The 18,067-nt window shown below is 39.3% G+C and overlaps 1 protein-coding gene across 1 annotated transcript in view; it reads left to right on the top strand.

Annotated features, from left to right (window-relative positions):
- grin2da (glutamate receptor, ionotropic, N-methyl D-aspartate 2D, a) overlaps positions 1-18,067 on the top strand; it is a 195,360-nt gene that overhangs the window by 129,534 nt on the left and 47,759 nt on the right. Inside the window, exons 8-10 of the mRNA XM_037094042.1 lie at positions 7,016-7,221; positions 11,290-11,458; positions 16,745-16,898. Of these exons, the coding sequence (XP_036949937.1) occupies positions 7,016-7,221; positions 11,290-11,458; positions 16,745-16,898 (529 nt within the window). The remainder of the gene's footprint in view (positions 1-7,015; positions 7,222-11,289; positions 11,459-16,744; positions 16,899-18,067) is intronic.

Below are 18,067 nucleotides of genomic sequence, written 5' to 3'. Positions count from 1 at the left end.
TATAACACTTAGTTTGTCTGCCTCTGAGAAATAATGGCTCGCCCATGTAGCTCTCAAACTTCACTCAACCCAACTATTGTAACAAATATCAGAACAACCTACCCTGAGGCTTGAACATCAGCAGGTATTTGGATATCCATAATTATCACAATGACTGACATTTTCAGGAAGGTGGTTGAAGGGATGAAAGAGTAATGGCAAAAACTGAATATTCTGTTTTGATATAGTGATTATGCCAACAAAACAGGGGAAGCCGCTTTCTTATTTCAATTTAACAAGGCCAGGTGGATAAAGTAAAGGGTTCTCTAAATTTGATGTGGAGGAGCTTGACCAGCCTGACCTCGACCACATCCTCTGCCTCAACAAATTTGGAATGAGCACTGACTCACTAACGCTCTTGTGGCTTCAGGGGAGATTTACCCTGCTGAAAAAAATATTACCCCAAGTATAGGAACTGTTACAGACTGATAGGTTATTATCACAAATTGACACAATGTTCTCCACTTTTGATTAAATCTTAAAAAGCAGGATGGCATACTTTGATTACAATTTTGCAGATTGCATGATCAGATAAGCTGCAGTGTCTTAAAATGCATAAAGTGAAGAATGAAACAGAAAGGAACTGCTGTAGTAAGAAATTGTATATCAGAGTAACATTACAGCAGCTTTTGCTCGACAATTTTGACATAAAAATCTAATTTTGCCATTCTTTTGTCACCAGTTTCAATCCTCCTCAGTGTCACACAGTGCGTCTTTGATCTGAATCGGCCTCTAAATCCTCCTCTTTCAGTCGTCAACATCCGTGATGAAACACATTAACTTGTCACTGCACCGCATAATATTTCTCCCTCTGGACTTTCTATAAAATTCTGACTTACTGTTGGCAATTTGCATCTAAAAAACCTTCGACTGAATGCTGCTGTTTGCAAAGTTTCATACATCATGCATGCTACGATCCCAAATTGACCCCGATCTTGTTTTGCAGAAGATGAACACGCCTCGAAGCAAGATTCAGATCAGGGGAACTATTGAAGTTACTGGTGATACTTAGTTTAAAATCTGACAAATCGGCTGTGCTCATGAAAAATAAAAAAGCACTGCCTCTTATCATTTGATTGCGGAACAAGGGGCATTTATTTTTGGAGTGTGTCAGCTATTTTATTCATGTCTCACTCAGTCTTTCCTTGAGTTCAACACATCCAGGCTGTAACCCCTCCGGCAGTAATTAACCTTACAGAAGAGTAGAGAGGTGCAAGAAGCAGCAAACACATACAACTCCATCTATGGGATTCATAGTACCATTTTACAATTACAATACTGATGCACCTCAACATCACTGTATTGAATTCATACTGAATAAAGACTGAGATACTGACAGAGGAGATAGGTTGCTGTCTTGCACTCCACAGGTTTGGAATGATAGAGGAGAAAAAAATTGGATACAGCGGGCGGAAAAAGTGACAGATAAGGGTTCACTTTGCACGGCTGTTCTCTAAACATGGCTCCCGTGCTGCTCTTTTTATGTCTGACATTCGGGTGAGACGAGGAGGAAGTCATCAGAATACCCATGTCACGTTTCAAAAATGAAATCCTACTGTAGGATTTAATAATATTTAGACTTGTTTTACAGTGTTTATGATTCATCTCTGGATATTTCTTTGGTTCTTAGAATTTTCAAGGATGAGAGCACTAATTCAATGGACTGGACCATGTCATTTAACTTTCCATCCATTTGCTTGAGCCAAGGACTCTCATATTTAATGGACAAAGGCCTTAATTAGGCTAATTTGAAGAGAATGTTGTATTCAGCTGCTTTTGATCTGAGGGATAATGACCAAGCACAGGATAGACCACGTCGGTACGTCTCCCTGAGAGACCAGCACTTGACCCTAACTGCCCAGTGGTTCTTTCCAACCTCATTTATCTGAACATCCCATTTCCCAGGCAAATATCTGCTGAATTAACCTCTCTTGAACTGAATCGTGAAGTGTATTTGCCGAGCACAGCAACCTTTAGGGCAGTGGAACAAGCTCTGGCTGTAGTGCTCTTAGAGAGTCCTGGTACTGTAATTGTCAGGACTCTCAAGAGGCAGAAAATTCATGGAGAGATGAATGTTTGGTCTAGCAAAAAAATTTGGTCTTTAGGCAAATAGCATACTTTTGTAATTTCCTCCTACCTCCCTACCTTCCTCTACCAGGTATTGGAATGACTCTAGCCACCCTTTCGGTAAAGAAGCATACACGGCTGGAACCAATTGTGTGTGTCACCAAGATATCCACACTTTATCAGCAACACGTAATAACATGGTTAGAAAAACATTGTGGTTCGGCTTCATATTGCCTGTTTTGGTCTCCACAAAAAGAACTGAAAATCTCCTTTAAAAACATACCTTGTCATATGGCTAAAAAAACACCTGAAGATGGTAACGTCTGGAAAACATCCCCATGGTCAAACTGCGCCACTTGGCAGCCTTTGACTTATGATAAAGGCCTCATCTTCCCTCCACCTCCAAATGTGGAAGTCAGCTAATATACATATAATATGAATGTGTTGTGCCACATCTGGTGCAAATGTCAACCTCTGACCTGTCACCTGTATGCAGAAACATTAACTGCTAACATTATATCCGGGCAATTGGGCTGGAAAGGGATGTTGTTTATATTATTTGATGCCATTTTTTTCCTGAATCGAATTATGTTGTTGTTGGATTGTTATTACATTGATTTTTGTTGTTCTGCCTCCAACTGAGCCTTCCTTCATATACGCTTTTGAACTCATTTCTTCTGTTTGACATCTGTGAGTTTTATTAAGTTGGATGTTATGTGATGCAACCGTACAGCAAGTCGTCTTACGTTTGTTTGTTGTTCGAGTGTAAGCGGAGAAGTACACAGTGGATCAATGAGCGAATAAGACAAGAGAGCTGCAGCGTCTTTTTAATCATCATGACAAGAGAGCTGGAATCCTAAAGCACACAAAGCTGAATCCTATTTCAGTTCAGTTTGAAAATGCAGAAAGTATTTTACAACCCAACAACACGGAATAATCACAAAGGATGTTCAGGAAGAATGTGATGGCGAGTTGTTAATCAATTACAATAATTCAGCAGGTACTTCACAAGGAAGGGAGGCTTTAAAGATTTATTCTCGCTCTGCACTTTTCAAACAACAGTAGTTTCCGATAGAAGACTCTTCTACAAGCAAATAACATGAAAAAATAACAATTTGTTCTCAAGGTAACTGAGCAGCATTATTTCTGCACTATTTTACTGTTTGATCTGTTTCTCTGAAGGTAACCGATGCATTGGGTGACCATGGTATTAGATTTTATCATCAATTTTGTTTAAAAAGTATATATCAATATCAATATTAACACCTAAAATATCATGCAGATTAAGTCAGGTGGCAAAAAGACAGGAAAATAGATGAGCTGGCATGATAATGGTAACAATGATCGATGATAACACTCATAATCAGCAGAGATCAGGAATTATCTAAGACATACTGTATATTAAACACATATATTAGATTGAGCAGCTTATCATTATATCACATCATTAAAGCTGCAGAGTGGGAAGGATTTTCAAATTGGTGACAAATGAGAAAAATTAATCCTTATAATACAGCATTTCTTGGAGTATGCTAATTTGACAAAATCTCGTCCGTTGCTCCACATTTTTTAATCTGGAGCTCAGCCGGAAGGTGTGACCTTAGGTTTTTTAAACTACCCATACCTCCCCAAGTCCATATTCAGCGCTGCTCATGTTTTCATATTCATCAAGAATAAAACAATACAATAGCTGCCAATTTAGCTGGATGTTGGCTAAGCCTGGTTGATGCCTGAGACTGGACTCTGAATGCTGTATGGATAAACTGACCATGATGTTAGAGGATCACCCTTTTGAGGTCAATGTAAAATCAAACTATTAAACAAACTTTATTTGTTCCGATTCAGTTGCCACTACTTCTCGTCCTGCTGTTTGAGTTATTCCATTTCAGCAGGAGTTTAAAAGCAATTTGGTACTTCAGTTGTTTCCTACAATTTGCAGCTGTTTTACACTCACAGAATGGAATGGCAGAGTGAAAACAGAGCCAGAATTCCCTTAAAAGTAGTAATGAATCCACTGCTGGCAGGAGTCACACGGATGAATGCACACCTATTGACACCTAGCCGCCCATAAAATGGATGCCAGTCCCACCGTAATTATAACAGGTGAGGTCGGCTTTGTTTTTGCCCGTTCTGATGGAAGGAATTCTTGGTCGCAACTCCCAGTGGTTCTCCCCGCTGACATTTTAATAGTGACTTTAGCATTCAGGAAAACAACAAGGTCGAATACGTACATTAGTCTTATCGGTATTTAAAGAGCCTTGATTCTTCCTTGGAAACAGAAGGACACACCAAGCCTGAGAAAAATGAAAAATGAAACAACTGAGAAGGACAGAGGCAGACAGAAAGACAGCCGAAGACTCCCAATAATAATGAACAAAATGTACCATTCCTACTCGAAGATTAAGGTCACAGGGGTAAAGAGGGCAAAATATGAGCACAATGAATCAGCCAGATACACAATATAAGTGAATATTATTTTGAAGTTGATTTAACTTTTACAAAACAAACAAAAAAGAATACACTGAAGAAAAGCCTAACATGGGGGTTCTGGTGTCTTGTTTTTTTAAACTCTATAATCAAGTAAACTCTGCTTTCCACGTCTGCCTACTGCATGCGACCATCGTAAAGCATTTAAAGGGCTACTGCAGCAAATCAATTGTTCCTGCCCGGTAAACGTGCCTTTCAAACTCCATGCCTTCAGTTTGTAACATAAATAATGATAGCACATTAATGATATCTCTGTGACATCACTTGGGTTAATTTCTTTTACGTTTTCAACTTCAACTAAAAGCAATCCAAGGATCACAGATATTAAATAGGGGGAAAAAAGGAAATAAATGCATTATTTCAATCCTATATACTGTGAAAATATGTACTTAACAAATAAAAGGTTGCATCTACACAGGCAGACATATTCACACTGATTGAAAATGACATTAAATCCTTTTCTAAAGAAAACTGTTTCAAGTTGTTGATTAATCCGTTCTGCTACCTCCTCAGAGTAAGCTGTTCTAATAGTAATTCAGCATGTTCCTCAGATAAAGCAGTTTTTACTATTGCCATTCTCATCACTGAGTGTTTATTCTTCCCATGAAAAGGTCCTCTGGCACTCAGATAGTGATGAGTTTTACCTTTGCAGCAGCAGCAGCAGCAGCAGCAGTGATTTGTTTGTAACAAACAGAAGAGGAGCTGCGTAACAATGAGCCATCACAGCCACTGTGGCAGAACAGAGAAGGCAAATACACAGAAAAATCAAACACTCCTCTCAAAGTGATGGATTCTGTAAAGCAGCTATTGGTTGATTTGGGATGATTAATATTGAATTATTGACAGATGGAGGGTAGCAGAACAGATTATTGATCATACAGAACATTTTGGGAAACAAAGTAATGGACAATGAATTATTTATTCTTCCAAATGCTGCAATCCCTCACAATGGAAAGCACCTCAGTATTATTGATTTTTGACAGGATGATCAAAGTTAGTTACAATTTGATTGTGCCGGAATTTCTTTGTTTTTTACATTCACATCTTGGGCATTTATCAGAAGCTTTTGTCCAAGCAACTAATTCATACATACATTCATACACTGATGGTGGTGGCTGTCATGCAAGGTGCCAAACAACTCATCAGGAACAGTTTGGGGTTCAGTATCTTGCCCAAGGACACTTTTACATGCAGATTAGAGGAACTGAATCAGCAGCCTACCGATAACAAGACGCTGGCTCTACACCCGAGCCACAGCCGTTGGTTTTTCACTGGTCCATAAACATTTAATAGAATCTTTGCTGATTGTAATATATTAATATGATTTACATTTTTTATATATTTTTTAAAATGGATTAAATATTGGTGATTCAACCCGTCTAGTGTGTGTGTGTGTGTGTGTGTGTGTGTGTGTGTGTGTGTGTGTGTGTGTGTGTGTCGTATTGTTATCTATAATTTTGAAAGTCCAATAAAATTGTGGGGACCAACAACTTTGTGGGGACGAAAATGCTGGTCCCCAAAACGTATATCATTAAGTTTATGGGTTCAGACGTGGGTAAAAGTTAGTGTTAGGGAAATAACTGTTGGGACTATGCTCCAGAAAAATGAATGTAAGTCTATTTAATGTCCCTGCATGTGATGAAAACAAGGATGTCTCTGTTTGTGCGTGTGCATTTAAATGTCTTTTTTGTGTTTAAAGAGCAGCAGAAAGCATTTATCCTGGTTAATGCAAAACAGGTTAGAGGGGTAAACTGAAGGACAGATGAGCATAGAGGAGTAAATTATCATATTGTTCCGGGATGAACTGTTGGTTCTGGCTGTTATTATTTATGCAGCAGAGAGAGTGAAAGAGGAGAGCAGCAACACAGTATGAAAAAATAAAAAGAGAGGGAGACAGAAAGTGCATTAAAGATACAGTGGGTCTGGTCCAAAGTGCCAGGTGCTGTGAATTTGCTATTTACACTGCTCCCTTGTTTGTTTCTGTGGTCCTTGTGTTAATGTGTTAAAGTGGCCAACATGAATAATTTTGTGTGTGTGTGTGTGTGTGTGTGTGTGTGTGTGTGTGCATGCGTGCACCTGATTGTATTTTTTCAGAATGTGTGGGTTCATGTGTTCTCATGAGTTGTGTATATGTGTGATGGTCTTTCTGTTGGTTAAATGTAAAGTATTGATGCCCACGTCTGTTGTTTTGTGGGTGTGTGTGAGTACTTGTATAAGTAACGTTGCAGGGACATTGTTTTCCACATTACATTATGGGGACTGACATCACATCTGGGGACAAGGTGTTGGATCCAGTTGCCCCAGCTGTTTTGTATTTTCAAATATAGACTTGTGATGACATAGGTGGCTGTGAGTGATAAGTAAAATGTTTAAGCAGTAGATGTGTATTAAAACTGCCAAATTTTCCATTGGATCCATTCAGGTTGGCTGGTGGGAGAACGGCCACCTGCGTCTGCGTTACCATCCGTGGTCACGTTATGGCTCCTTCCTGAAGCCACTGGATGACGCCCAGCACCTCCGAGTGGTCACTTTGGAAGAGAGGCCCTTTGTCATTGTGGAACCGGCTGACCCGGGCACCAGCTCCTGCATCCGGGACTCTGTACCCTGTCGAATGCCTATCAACACCAGGTAAAAATATAGCTGTTTTCGCTCCTATTCTGTTTTTTTTTTTTTTCTTTTTTTATTGTATTCAAACACTGCACATTTTAGTTAAATACTGACAAATGATAGGAGTCAGGAAAAGATCATGTTTTGGCTTGCCTGGTTCTGCCATCACTGACACAGCAGCTTTGTGTTAATGATATTAGGTTCCACTCTTGTACAGCTTTACAGTCCTATGAATAAATCGCCACTCTCCTCCCTACTCCACCCGACTCAGACTTCAGCTCTTTATAATACGTTCATCTGTCTTCCCTGTCATTTTTACCCATTGCTAATGCTGTGCCGAGGGTGTCACACACCTACCAATAGTTGACTGGCAGTCCATTGTTTGGTGGTGAAACTGTTGTGCAATGTTAAAATTGAGTGCCTTCCAAAACATACAGCACATGGTCAAAGGAAATTCTTAGTAACATTCTTAGTAACAGAAAATATTCCTTCAGATTTGCACAGCAGAGCTCCTTTGGTGTTACAAAAAGACAGTTTCACAACACTTGCTTTGGACCTTTTTGGCTTTTAATGACAGCCTATCTATCCATTATAGCCATCAAAGCACACTTTAGAATTCATTTTGATATGACTCACTGAGAGGATGATGATGAGAGTTTTCAAATTCTTCAGGATTACAAAAGCAAAAATAAGAGAAATAACAAAAAAAGGAATTTAGCAGTGAGTGTTAACAACTCCCCCCAAAAAAGTGACAGGTCAGAATGCCCTGTAGTTTACTATGGCCAGAAGCAGACAGAAACATAATAATATACTGTATGTGTACTGTATGAGAATGGACTGAAGCAGTTGTATCCACAACAGGAGTTGGTTTTGTATATAACAAGTGATTTCTAGCCTTGATGTCTCCTCTTGGTTTCTCCTTTAAGCCCTTAACAGCCCTTAAACCTCAGTGGAAAGTGGGAAAGAAGTTTCAAAAAGTGCTTCAATAGAAAACATCCTGAAACCCGAAACTTCCTTGCTTGGATCTTTTGTGAAATTGAAATGTCTGGCCAAGCATCCATGACCAAGACAGTAAATCTTTACCATCTCTGGGTGCAGTGTCCAGAGAGGGGTAGGTTTAAAGAAAGACGCACCATGTGGGATCAATAGATTAAAACATCACAAACTTTCTTAATTATCTCAGGGAGAACATTTCCCCACAGCAGCTATACATTAAAAAGTCATTTGGTGCCACTTAAAAAGCATACATTTACATTTAGCAGATGCTTTTGTCCAAAGCAACTCACTGTAATTCATACATACATTCATACACTGATGGTGGTGGCCGCCATGCAGTTGCCGACCAGCACATCAGGAGCAGTTTGGGGTTCGGTATCTTGCACAAAGACACTTTGGCACTTCCGGGGGAACTGAACCAGCAAACTTCCGATAACTAGATGCTGTTCAACTCACATATATCACTCAGTTTGTGGTGCCGAATCCCTCTTGTAGTGAATAAACTGAAAAAAAAACAACAAAAAAAAACATAAAGGACAGTACTGCCATCAAGCCCTCGTATGTTCTGACAAAATCCTATTTTCAATTTAAAAGCATGCATGATAGCCCATAATGTCATAACAGAAATTTGAAACCAAACAGCAAAGTAAGGTTAATTGTATTTTAATTAATCCATACCATCATAGCATAGCAATATACTTTTAATCATGCAGCAAGAGCTTCCTGCTGCATTCCTATGACTTCACACATTATGTCACCAAACCACAGGAACAATATGATACTGATTAATTACTGATTCCTAATAACTGATATAGTATCTAGAATCTGTTATCAATTATTTTCCTGTTTTATGTTCGTATATGGTTTAGAGAGAGACAAAGTGTGTTTTGTGTGTGTGTGTGTGTGTGTGTGTGTGTGTGTGTGTGTGCGCGCGCTCTGGGCTCCTGCTCTATCCAAGATAAGCCTCCTTCCTACCAGCGCATGACCTGGCCAATAGGAAGATAACGAGTTCATCCTCCATCAATTTTATTGGCTGAGACAGAAGTTTTGGTCTCTTGTTAATCAACCGCCTCTGACCCAGCATTTCTCCCTGTGGTGCTTGTCTTTCTTTGACATCTTTTTTTTCAATTTCACATCATAAATGACTTGTAATTTTTCTCTTTTTGTACTGCTCTGTTTAATTGATTTACTGTCTTTTTTTTTTTTTTTTTTACCTCACACCGAGTGAGTCCCCTGATGTTGAGAGATAACGACTTTATTATTTCCTCCTGTCATCACGACCAAGGTCATGATTTATTTGTTCAGTGCTTGAATTAAACATGCATACAAATTACTATTACACAACCAAGCACTTAAACCTAAGTGCCTTTTGCTATAAATATTTACCACTTTTGATGAGGACCACAACATGCATGCACTGTGTTTTAATCTCAGACGATCCCTTACCACATAATAACAAAAAAAGAAGCTCTATGCTCTTGGGCTTCAAAATGACCATGTAACTGTTCATATATTTTTTAAATCCAGTCTTCCCCCCATCTTCTGCAAACGTGCAGGAATTAAATGAATTCCCTTATGAGAATACAGTGTAACACAGCAGCAGTTGTTTTTGTAGCAGTCTTTTATTTGTGAATGGAGTCCCTCATAGTTAAAACCACGAAATTATCATCCACTTTGCATTTAATTTTAGCTAATTGTCTTCACTGAAAACAAATCTGATTAACCAGTCACTACTTGCTCAGCAACAGACAGTTACCAACCAGCAGGAGAATATATTTGTTCACCTGCTCTTAAGTGACTAAGAAAAATAATGTTGTTGCTTTACCTGTCCAAAATCTATTAATCACTTAACTATGTGAGTTCAGCTATTTACCTGCTTTCATCTATTCTCTTGTGAACAATGTTATGACATTATGCATCCGCTTACTGTTACGGCTGGGCTTTGTCTACCAAATTGGCATATGATAAACATTTTCATGTGCATCATTGTAGAGAAATAACTATGTGTTTCTGAATTCAAGATTAAGAGTTGACCTAATGCAGGGAGTCAAAGTGGCTTTGCCTCTGCATCACACGTCTATAACAAAGTGGTTTTCAGCTTCAGAAATTTAAAATGGTTAGTTACCTATCTATAATGAGGGAGCAAAATTAAGAAATTATTGCTAAAAGTATGATTGAGGGAAACAAACTCACAGCTGCCCACAGAAAAAGCTTGAAAACCCCCCAGAAAATAATGAACCAGGCATACCAGATAGGGAGACGTAACATGACTGAGGAGCAACCAAGAAAAAACAAGACTTACATTATGCCAATAATGCAAATTTAATTGCACCCACCCAAGAAGAGAATCAAGTCTATTGTTGAAGAAATTCATAACCATGAAAAAACTAAATTTCACATTAACAAAACTTTTATTTCCTCTTGTTTTGCTAAAGAAAAAACACTAGTCTACTTTGCAGAACAATATGTTTAATCAGTACAGATGATTTAAGTGTCGCACTGCCATAAGTTTGACGTTACGTTGGCTCGTAGTCGAAAAACAATTCACTGAAAGACCAAGTGTGTTGTGTTGCTAGGTAACAGAGGCGAGAGGTTGCCATAGCTACGTCTCAAACAGGCACTTGGTATGGACAGCTGATGGAGGACACTGCAGCCACTTGACTGATAATGATCTAAATGTCTCACATGTGTGACCTGTTCCTGAGTGTTTATCAGATGAATTCTCAGAGGAAAGAGGCGTTCAGAGGTCAGGGTACAAGTTTTTCAAATTTAGAAGGCATCCAAAAGAACAAAATGCAGTTTTAATAAAGCAACCATTTTCCCCCAGAGCTCTCTGACCTGTCAAGCATTGCATTTCCAAGCCCAACAGCCCAAACTGTCAGTATCGATCCGCTCACAGTCCCTCGCCCATAATTCATACCTTCCTTTTCTTGCTATTCTGCTTGTGTCTCTTCTGTACTCATCTGTCTGTTTGCTTTAATCTCTTCTATCGGACAAACAGCCCGTCAAGGTCAAAGCGTACTTGATAATACATCTTCAAATTCCTGCTCACTACCTCACACATCTGTCTTTTTTCTCACACCGTCTCCTCAGTTTGGTGGTGGATGCCAACGGGCCCATGAAGCACTGCTGCAAAGGGTTCTGTATTGACGTTCTCAAGCGACTGGCAAAAATTGTGGGTTTCACCTATGACCTTTACCTGGTGACCAACGGGAGGCATGGAAAGAACATTGATGGGGAGTGGAATGGCATGGTCGGAGAGGTGAGGATCTCATGTACATTTTGATATTTTAATAACATATCAACACCCAGAATAAATACAACTTTACACTTCTTTAGGTTCACCTGGCGTGGGTGGGTTTTGGGGCAAAGGCCACTTGGTTAGGAAAAGATCAAGCTTTGGATTGAGATACCTGTTCTAAATATCCTTAAACATGTCCAGTGGTGTCATGATTGCAAATTTAAGGTTTGTTGAACTGCAGCTGTTGACTTGGGAGCCTTCTCGCCATCTCTCCTGATTTGAAAGTCAGGTCAAATATGTAAACTGAACATGATGTGACAGTTATTTTACAAATGTACAAATTTGATATGTAGGCCTATGACACTTATGAATGTAAGGGATGTGCAGAAATTCTAATTACCAACATTTTGGCAACTTTCTTTTTGTGATCTTTTCAGTTCAGTAAACATAAAATGAGGCTGTATATCATTTTTTTGTAGGTTTTACCTGGCGTTAAGCAAATTATTTGGCAAATAAAAGAAGCCAGACAACTTGGACGTTCTCATCTTTAAAAAATGTGTTGAACAAATTAATCAATAATCGAAATACAAGGCATTTCATTTAGCAACTTATAACTTACAAATTATCTATTGATTTGTTAGTAGTTGCAGCTCTAATTCTATCTATCAAAGCAACATTGCAGTCTGGCACCTCCCACAGCATATTTGTCACATGTAATGTAGGTGCTAACTCATTACCTCATAACAATGTGTTGAAAACTTGTATCTTGAAGTGAACATGGATGTAACACTGTGATCCAACTCGCCCACTGAAGTTACAATGAAAGACTCATTATCCCTGCCTCCACCTGTTGTGCAAAGCTAGCCTAACCTCATATTGACCCCACCTCCATACTTAATGCACACACACCTAAGATTGCCATCAAGCATCTCACTCTATCAGAGAGATAACAAGTATGTTTCCCAGAATGTTGGGCAAGTTCGAGAAAAATGCAAAAAATTGCCATCTTGAAACATTAATAAGCAATACAGAACTCACAGCAAACAAATAAACATCTCAGTGACAGCAACTTGGGTGAGAGATTAAACGCAAGTTGATAAAACTGTTTTCAGTTGGGTCTTGAAAGAAGATACAGTTTGCATATTGCATCTCCTCTGGGAGTTTATTCATAAGGTTAGACCACAAACACACCGTGACATTTTTTTGTGTGTATGTCTCAGTGAGATATTGTAGCTATGTTTTTAATTCTCTGTTTTTTACTGTACAGTAGTATTTTCTTTTTCCTCATCCTGCTTTCGTTGTTTTGGGGGCTGGGGGGGGGGGCATTGCGTTTGTGTTTACAAAAAGGGGGTCTGATCCAAGTGCTCCTGTGAAATTCTTTTTATCCCGCCTCAAATCCTTTAAAACGCGACCCAGCAAGAGAGGATTGGGCCCGAAATGAAGAAGAGGAGAGGAAATATGGAGAGAGGCTGTCAGAAAGATTAGTGCTGGAGAAACTGAGAGAGGGAGAGGACAACACAGACTGTTTGTACATGACTGTGTGTGTGTGTTGGCAGATACTCTGCTGTTTCCATGATGCCAATCCCCCTCTGGTGGCTGGATTAATGGAGTTGGTTTAACATGGGTTAGACAGGGGATGCAAATGGTGCGTGTGTGCGTGGTCTTGTGCCTCTGTCACTGTGAAGACCAGTTTCAGTTTTTGACCTTTACAAAGGAGACATTATTGGAGAGGACAGTGATGGTGGGGCTCACTTCTTCAAAGACTCAAGATTTCGGACTCTGTTTAAAAGATATGGTTTAAGTTAGGTTAAGACAGTGATTAGGCAAATCAATAAGTTGATTCCTGACGGCCAGTGTTTGAGGGCTTCCAATGTAGCCAGTGGATATGTAGATAACGGATATCTGGACCAAGATTTTCTGAGGGTTATGCCATTTCTGCTGTCCACACAGACTGTTTGCCAGCATGCAACCAAAGGGTATTCAAACATGATTGGCAATACTACTCTGACTGCAAAACGAAACAAAAATGCTCCCAATACCAAATTCTTGTCCCACATATTCATCATTCCTATGCAGATATCTGCTTATAAAGACTAGAACTACAAGATCACAGTCCAAGCTGACCAGTGGCAGTTTCCGAGGTTTTAGTTGACATAACCCCAGATGGTACTATAATTGGATTGAGTGTAAGCTAGCACAAGCATAGTTAATATTAGAAAATGCTAAGCACATAACCTCTGAAGTATAAATGCAGCTTTAGGGTTAGAGGTTTACATTGTGTGAAATCACGTGTGTGGTATGGTGGCTGACAAACATGATGGACAGCTGAGATCTCACATCCTTCTAGTCCTTGGTTGCTTTGTTGTTGCTTCCTGTGGCAGTAATTGTTATGAACAGAAAAAAAGAAGCACCTTTTTCCCTTTGACTGCCCTCCTCTTTTTACCTTCATTGTTTGTTTTTATTCTTCTCTATTAGCTAAACTCCCGTCTCATCCAGACAAAGTAAAATCTCTCCAAGGCTGATGGGCCCATCTTCCTCCGACTTGTTCCGTGTCCTTCTACCCGCAGTGAAACCCTACGCTTGGATGATCATTCAGCTATTTCTCAGACTATCATTCAGCCTTGCTCTCTTTGTCCTTCTTCATCACATGAATGCGTACCAATAAGGCTGTAATTACTTCCATCCTTAACATTTTCTCTCCCTACGATATGAATCACCTTGGTATTCTATTTTTTGTTCCCAGTGTGAAATGCAGCGATGAAGCACTTCCTGAATGTGTCACAGGTGTTGCATTCAGACTGTATTGAAATCATTTAAATGACCCAGTTGAATGAAAAGGAATAATTATCATACACTGATTGATCTCGACAGGCAGAACAGCAACTAATCAACACAGTACCAAAAATGTGAAAACTTGTGATTCATCACACTCTTGTGGAAACTTCAAAGTGTCTCTGGAGGCCTCAAAGACAAACTATCGATTTTGCAAAGTAGACGCAAAAAGTTCCCTCCTCCACTCATCCAGAGAAGGTTAACTGAGCGCACATTGTTTCGGCTCCACAGCTTTCTCCTTTCCTGCCTTTCAGCCAGCCATTAATTCCCATGATTGTGTTATGTTGTGGTATTATAATGAATAATGATATGACATGCAAAGACTTGAAACCTGCTTAATAAAGACCATCCATCACTGCGAACATATATTTAATTATATAATGTGATTACGTTATGATGTCATTTTATAGAAGTGCACGAGGAAGTATGAATTTGTTCGAAAAGTCTCCAGCTTGATACCCTTCTAGCTCATTAGACATCCTGAGAGGTGCACCGTTTTCTACTTTTACCTTTACTTTCTATCTAATGATACAACTTACAGCGATTACTAAGAATCTTTGAAGAATCTATTTATGTAACACAATTCTGCGTCACAGAGGAATGTAACATGATTGAAACTGGTCTGAATCCATTTTCACATGCTTGGTTAAGTTTTCCCCATAATAATTTCCAACATCATCGCCCGCTACTGCGACACTTTTTAGAGGCAGTCGATCGAAACTTAACTTTTAGAGATTTCCATCAGGATTTAAATGTCTCACATGAAATAATTATTCCTGTCGAACAAGTTTTCAGTGCGGGATGAAATCAGTGTTGTGTTGCCATTAGCTGATCTCGTGTTCAGAATGGGACGTATTTTATTTTCTCTTGTCTTGATCTGAGACACAGCTATTACTTTCGGTTGACGTTAAGTTGCAGTGGCAGCTGTCGGGAGCAGTTAACATTACTCTTGACTTTAATTGTTGTTTTTCCTGTAATTCAGCTAATAACAACCAGTAATAAGTCAATGTCATCACACTTGTACTTGGATTCAGAGGTCTGGAGCACAGAGTGGTTTAACATCTGTGCAGTGTTAAATGTTGATGTCTTAACAGTCTAGTTGGTTGGTTCACGTGGCCAATGGCAGCTGCAGCAAACAGCAACATTAACAACCTACAATCTTCAATTTTGAAAATGGCAAGTTATCCTAACCCTAGCTTAATCACCAATGTTAAAACTAAAACCTGTGATTAACTTTTCTGGGGATTTAGCATATTTTAATGCAACAACTACCCTCTCAACTTACATTTTTGACCAAAACAAGTGTCCCCCATTGCTATTTTGCAGGGTCACCTTCACTACATGCTGGGCTTTGCACCACACATAATGATTGCGATGGCTTCAGCAGAAGAGGGCAATTGCTGATGTCCTGTAACTTTTCTAACTCTCTATGGATAATGACTGCATCATTTTGCCCCCCTGTATTCTGCCATCACTACAGACTTATTACAGACATATTTGATCTATTGAGTGGCTGCACAGGTTTCATTTGTGCTCTCCGGGAGGAGTCGCAGAGTCTTTCATAGCTGAACAAAGGAAAAAAAGTGGCATCTTCATCCCAAATTGCATCAACAGAAAAAAATCCAAAGTTAAAGACATCACCACGCTGCTACTAGTTTTTGATTGACAAGTGATAACTGCGTGGTGCAGTACATCAACACAACAATGCATCAACGAGCGCTGAACACTTAAGATGTCAACGGAAAAAAAGAAGACATACAGGATTGTGTCTTTAAGAGCTGCTGAACGGTGTCTCAGTGGTGTCCGGTGAGGCGCCGCAGAGCCTTTTGTCTTCACAGAGATTTGGTGCCAGGCCAGGACTCAGACTAATGAACTTTTGGTCTGTGGCCAGCTTCTCTAACCTCCACAGTCCCTCAACCACAGTCAAGTAACCTCTGTTTCCTGCCAGGTGAAACACGACAGAGCTGTGAATCCCCTCACGTCCTCACCTCTTGACCACCTGAGCCTCAATTACAGCTGTCAGAGGGGCTCTGAGGAGGAACTCAGCCCAGTTTCACACCACATGCCCAGACAAAATAAAAATGAAACCCACTCAGATTTATTCAGTCAGTCATTCATCCAACTCTTAGACAAAGCCTATGAAGTATTTTTTTTTTCCAAACCTCACTGAAACGAGTACTTTGGAATTTTTATTTTCAAAGACTCTCTCTGTGTTCACCACTTCTATGCACAGAACAGTTTTAAGGCAATGCTTTGTGCGAGGGAGTAGAGATCACAGATGTCATGATGTTTTTCAGTGATTAGATAAAAGGGACACAGCAATAGCAGGGATATGAACTCATCAGATCAAATTAAGATATCATATTCAAATTTAGTCCTTTTGGGTAAAAATACTCTTTTACTCTTTTAATCTTTCTGTTTTGAGCTCTCCAAGTCACAGAAGATCTCTCTGACGTCAGATGTCTTGTTTTCCAGGTGGTGTCCAACAGGGCCGACATGGCCATCGGTTCTCTTACCATTAATGAAGAGAGGTCGGAGGTCGTAGAGTTCTCTGTTCCGTTCGTGGAAACTGGAATCAGCGTCATGGTTTCTCGCAGCAATGGCACCGTGTCCCCTTCTGCTTTCCTTGGTGAGTCATTTCCTTGAGTTGTATTCACCCTGTACCGTTTAATGAAGTACAAGTTTATCTGCAGATATTTGTAGTGACAAAAAAACAACTTCCCTTTAAAAAAACATCTGATTGCACCTTTATGATAATTAGTTTAGCAGCTTGTGTGTCAAACATTAGTCATTAATAGTTCAAAAAAAAAAATAATTTTACAAAGTACCAAAAATGGATTTACAGACCAACATCAACTGCTGCCAACCACCATCAGGCTCTCTAAGACAAGATGAGCCTCTGTAAAAATGGACTTTAATGGATAAAGAAAGAGTCACAGTCACCTGTGGATGGAATAATAACTGTGGACGGATGTGAAACAATCTGGGAGTTTGGAGATTGACTGTACAAAGTTCAGTATAAGGTTTAATAGAAGTTCTATACAATATGATCAATATAAAGGAAAAAGAGTTGGTTCACATGTTGTCCTCTTCCTCTCTGTCCTACTTTATGTGTCTGTGTTTCTGAATCAAACCAAAAGAGAATTTCATGGTTTTATTTCCATCGTTTTTGTGTAATTTTCTCATGTCGCTTTAGTATATAGTCAAAACTTTCTTCAACTGAATTAACATGATGTGAAAAACATAATGTGATATATGGATTATCTCACATATATTGGCACAGTGGAGACTGAACAAATACTTACTGGTATGCAAAGTCAACTTTAACTTACATTGATGTAGTTGATGTCTATTTCTAAAAGCTAATCTTGAAGTAAATGCAGCGTCCAAACTGTTATATTCTGCTGTCTGCAAATCCACTTTGTTTCCCAAGTATTCACACAAACTAAAGTTTTCTAAATACAAAACAGTATAACAAGCTCGAACTCAGGGGGAAAACAATTCCCAACCTGTTTTACATTTATTTCTCAAACAACAGGTTGTGCAGAGGGTTTTTGTCTTTTCTATTTAACCAAATTATGTAAACGTTAAAGTCTAAATGAGATGATCATTCATGGTGGTTCAGACTTAACAGATTTGATTATTAATGAAAAATCATCCTGAAGAGACAGTGATAAAAACGTATTGTATTCCTGTTCCTCTAATCGGTGCGCAGTGGCACCACAAACCCAGACAGACAGCGCTCGGATTAAGGCCCCATGACTATTTTTATAACTGGGACGTGCAGCTTAAAGTCTA

This window comes from Acanthopagrus latus, chromosome 3 (assembly GCF_904848185.1).
Source record: "Acanthopagrus latus isolate v.2019 chromosome 3, fAcaLat1.1, whole genome shotgun sequence".
Lineage (NCBI taxonomy): Eukaryota > Metazoa > Chordata > Actinopteri > Spariformes > Sparidae > Acanthopagrus > Acanthopagrus latus.
Note: the sequence above shows the minus strand (reverse complement) of the source record. Positions and strands in the feature narration are given on the sequence as shown.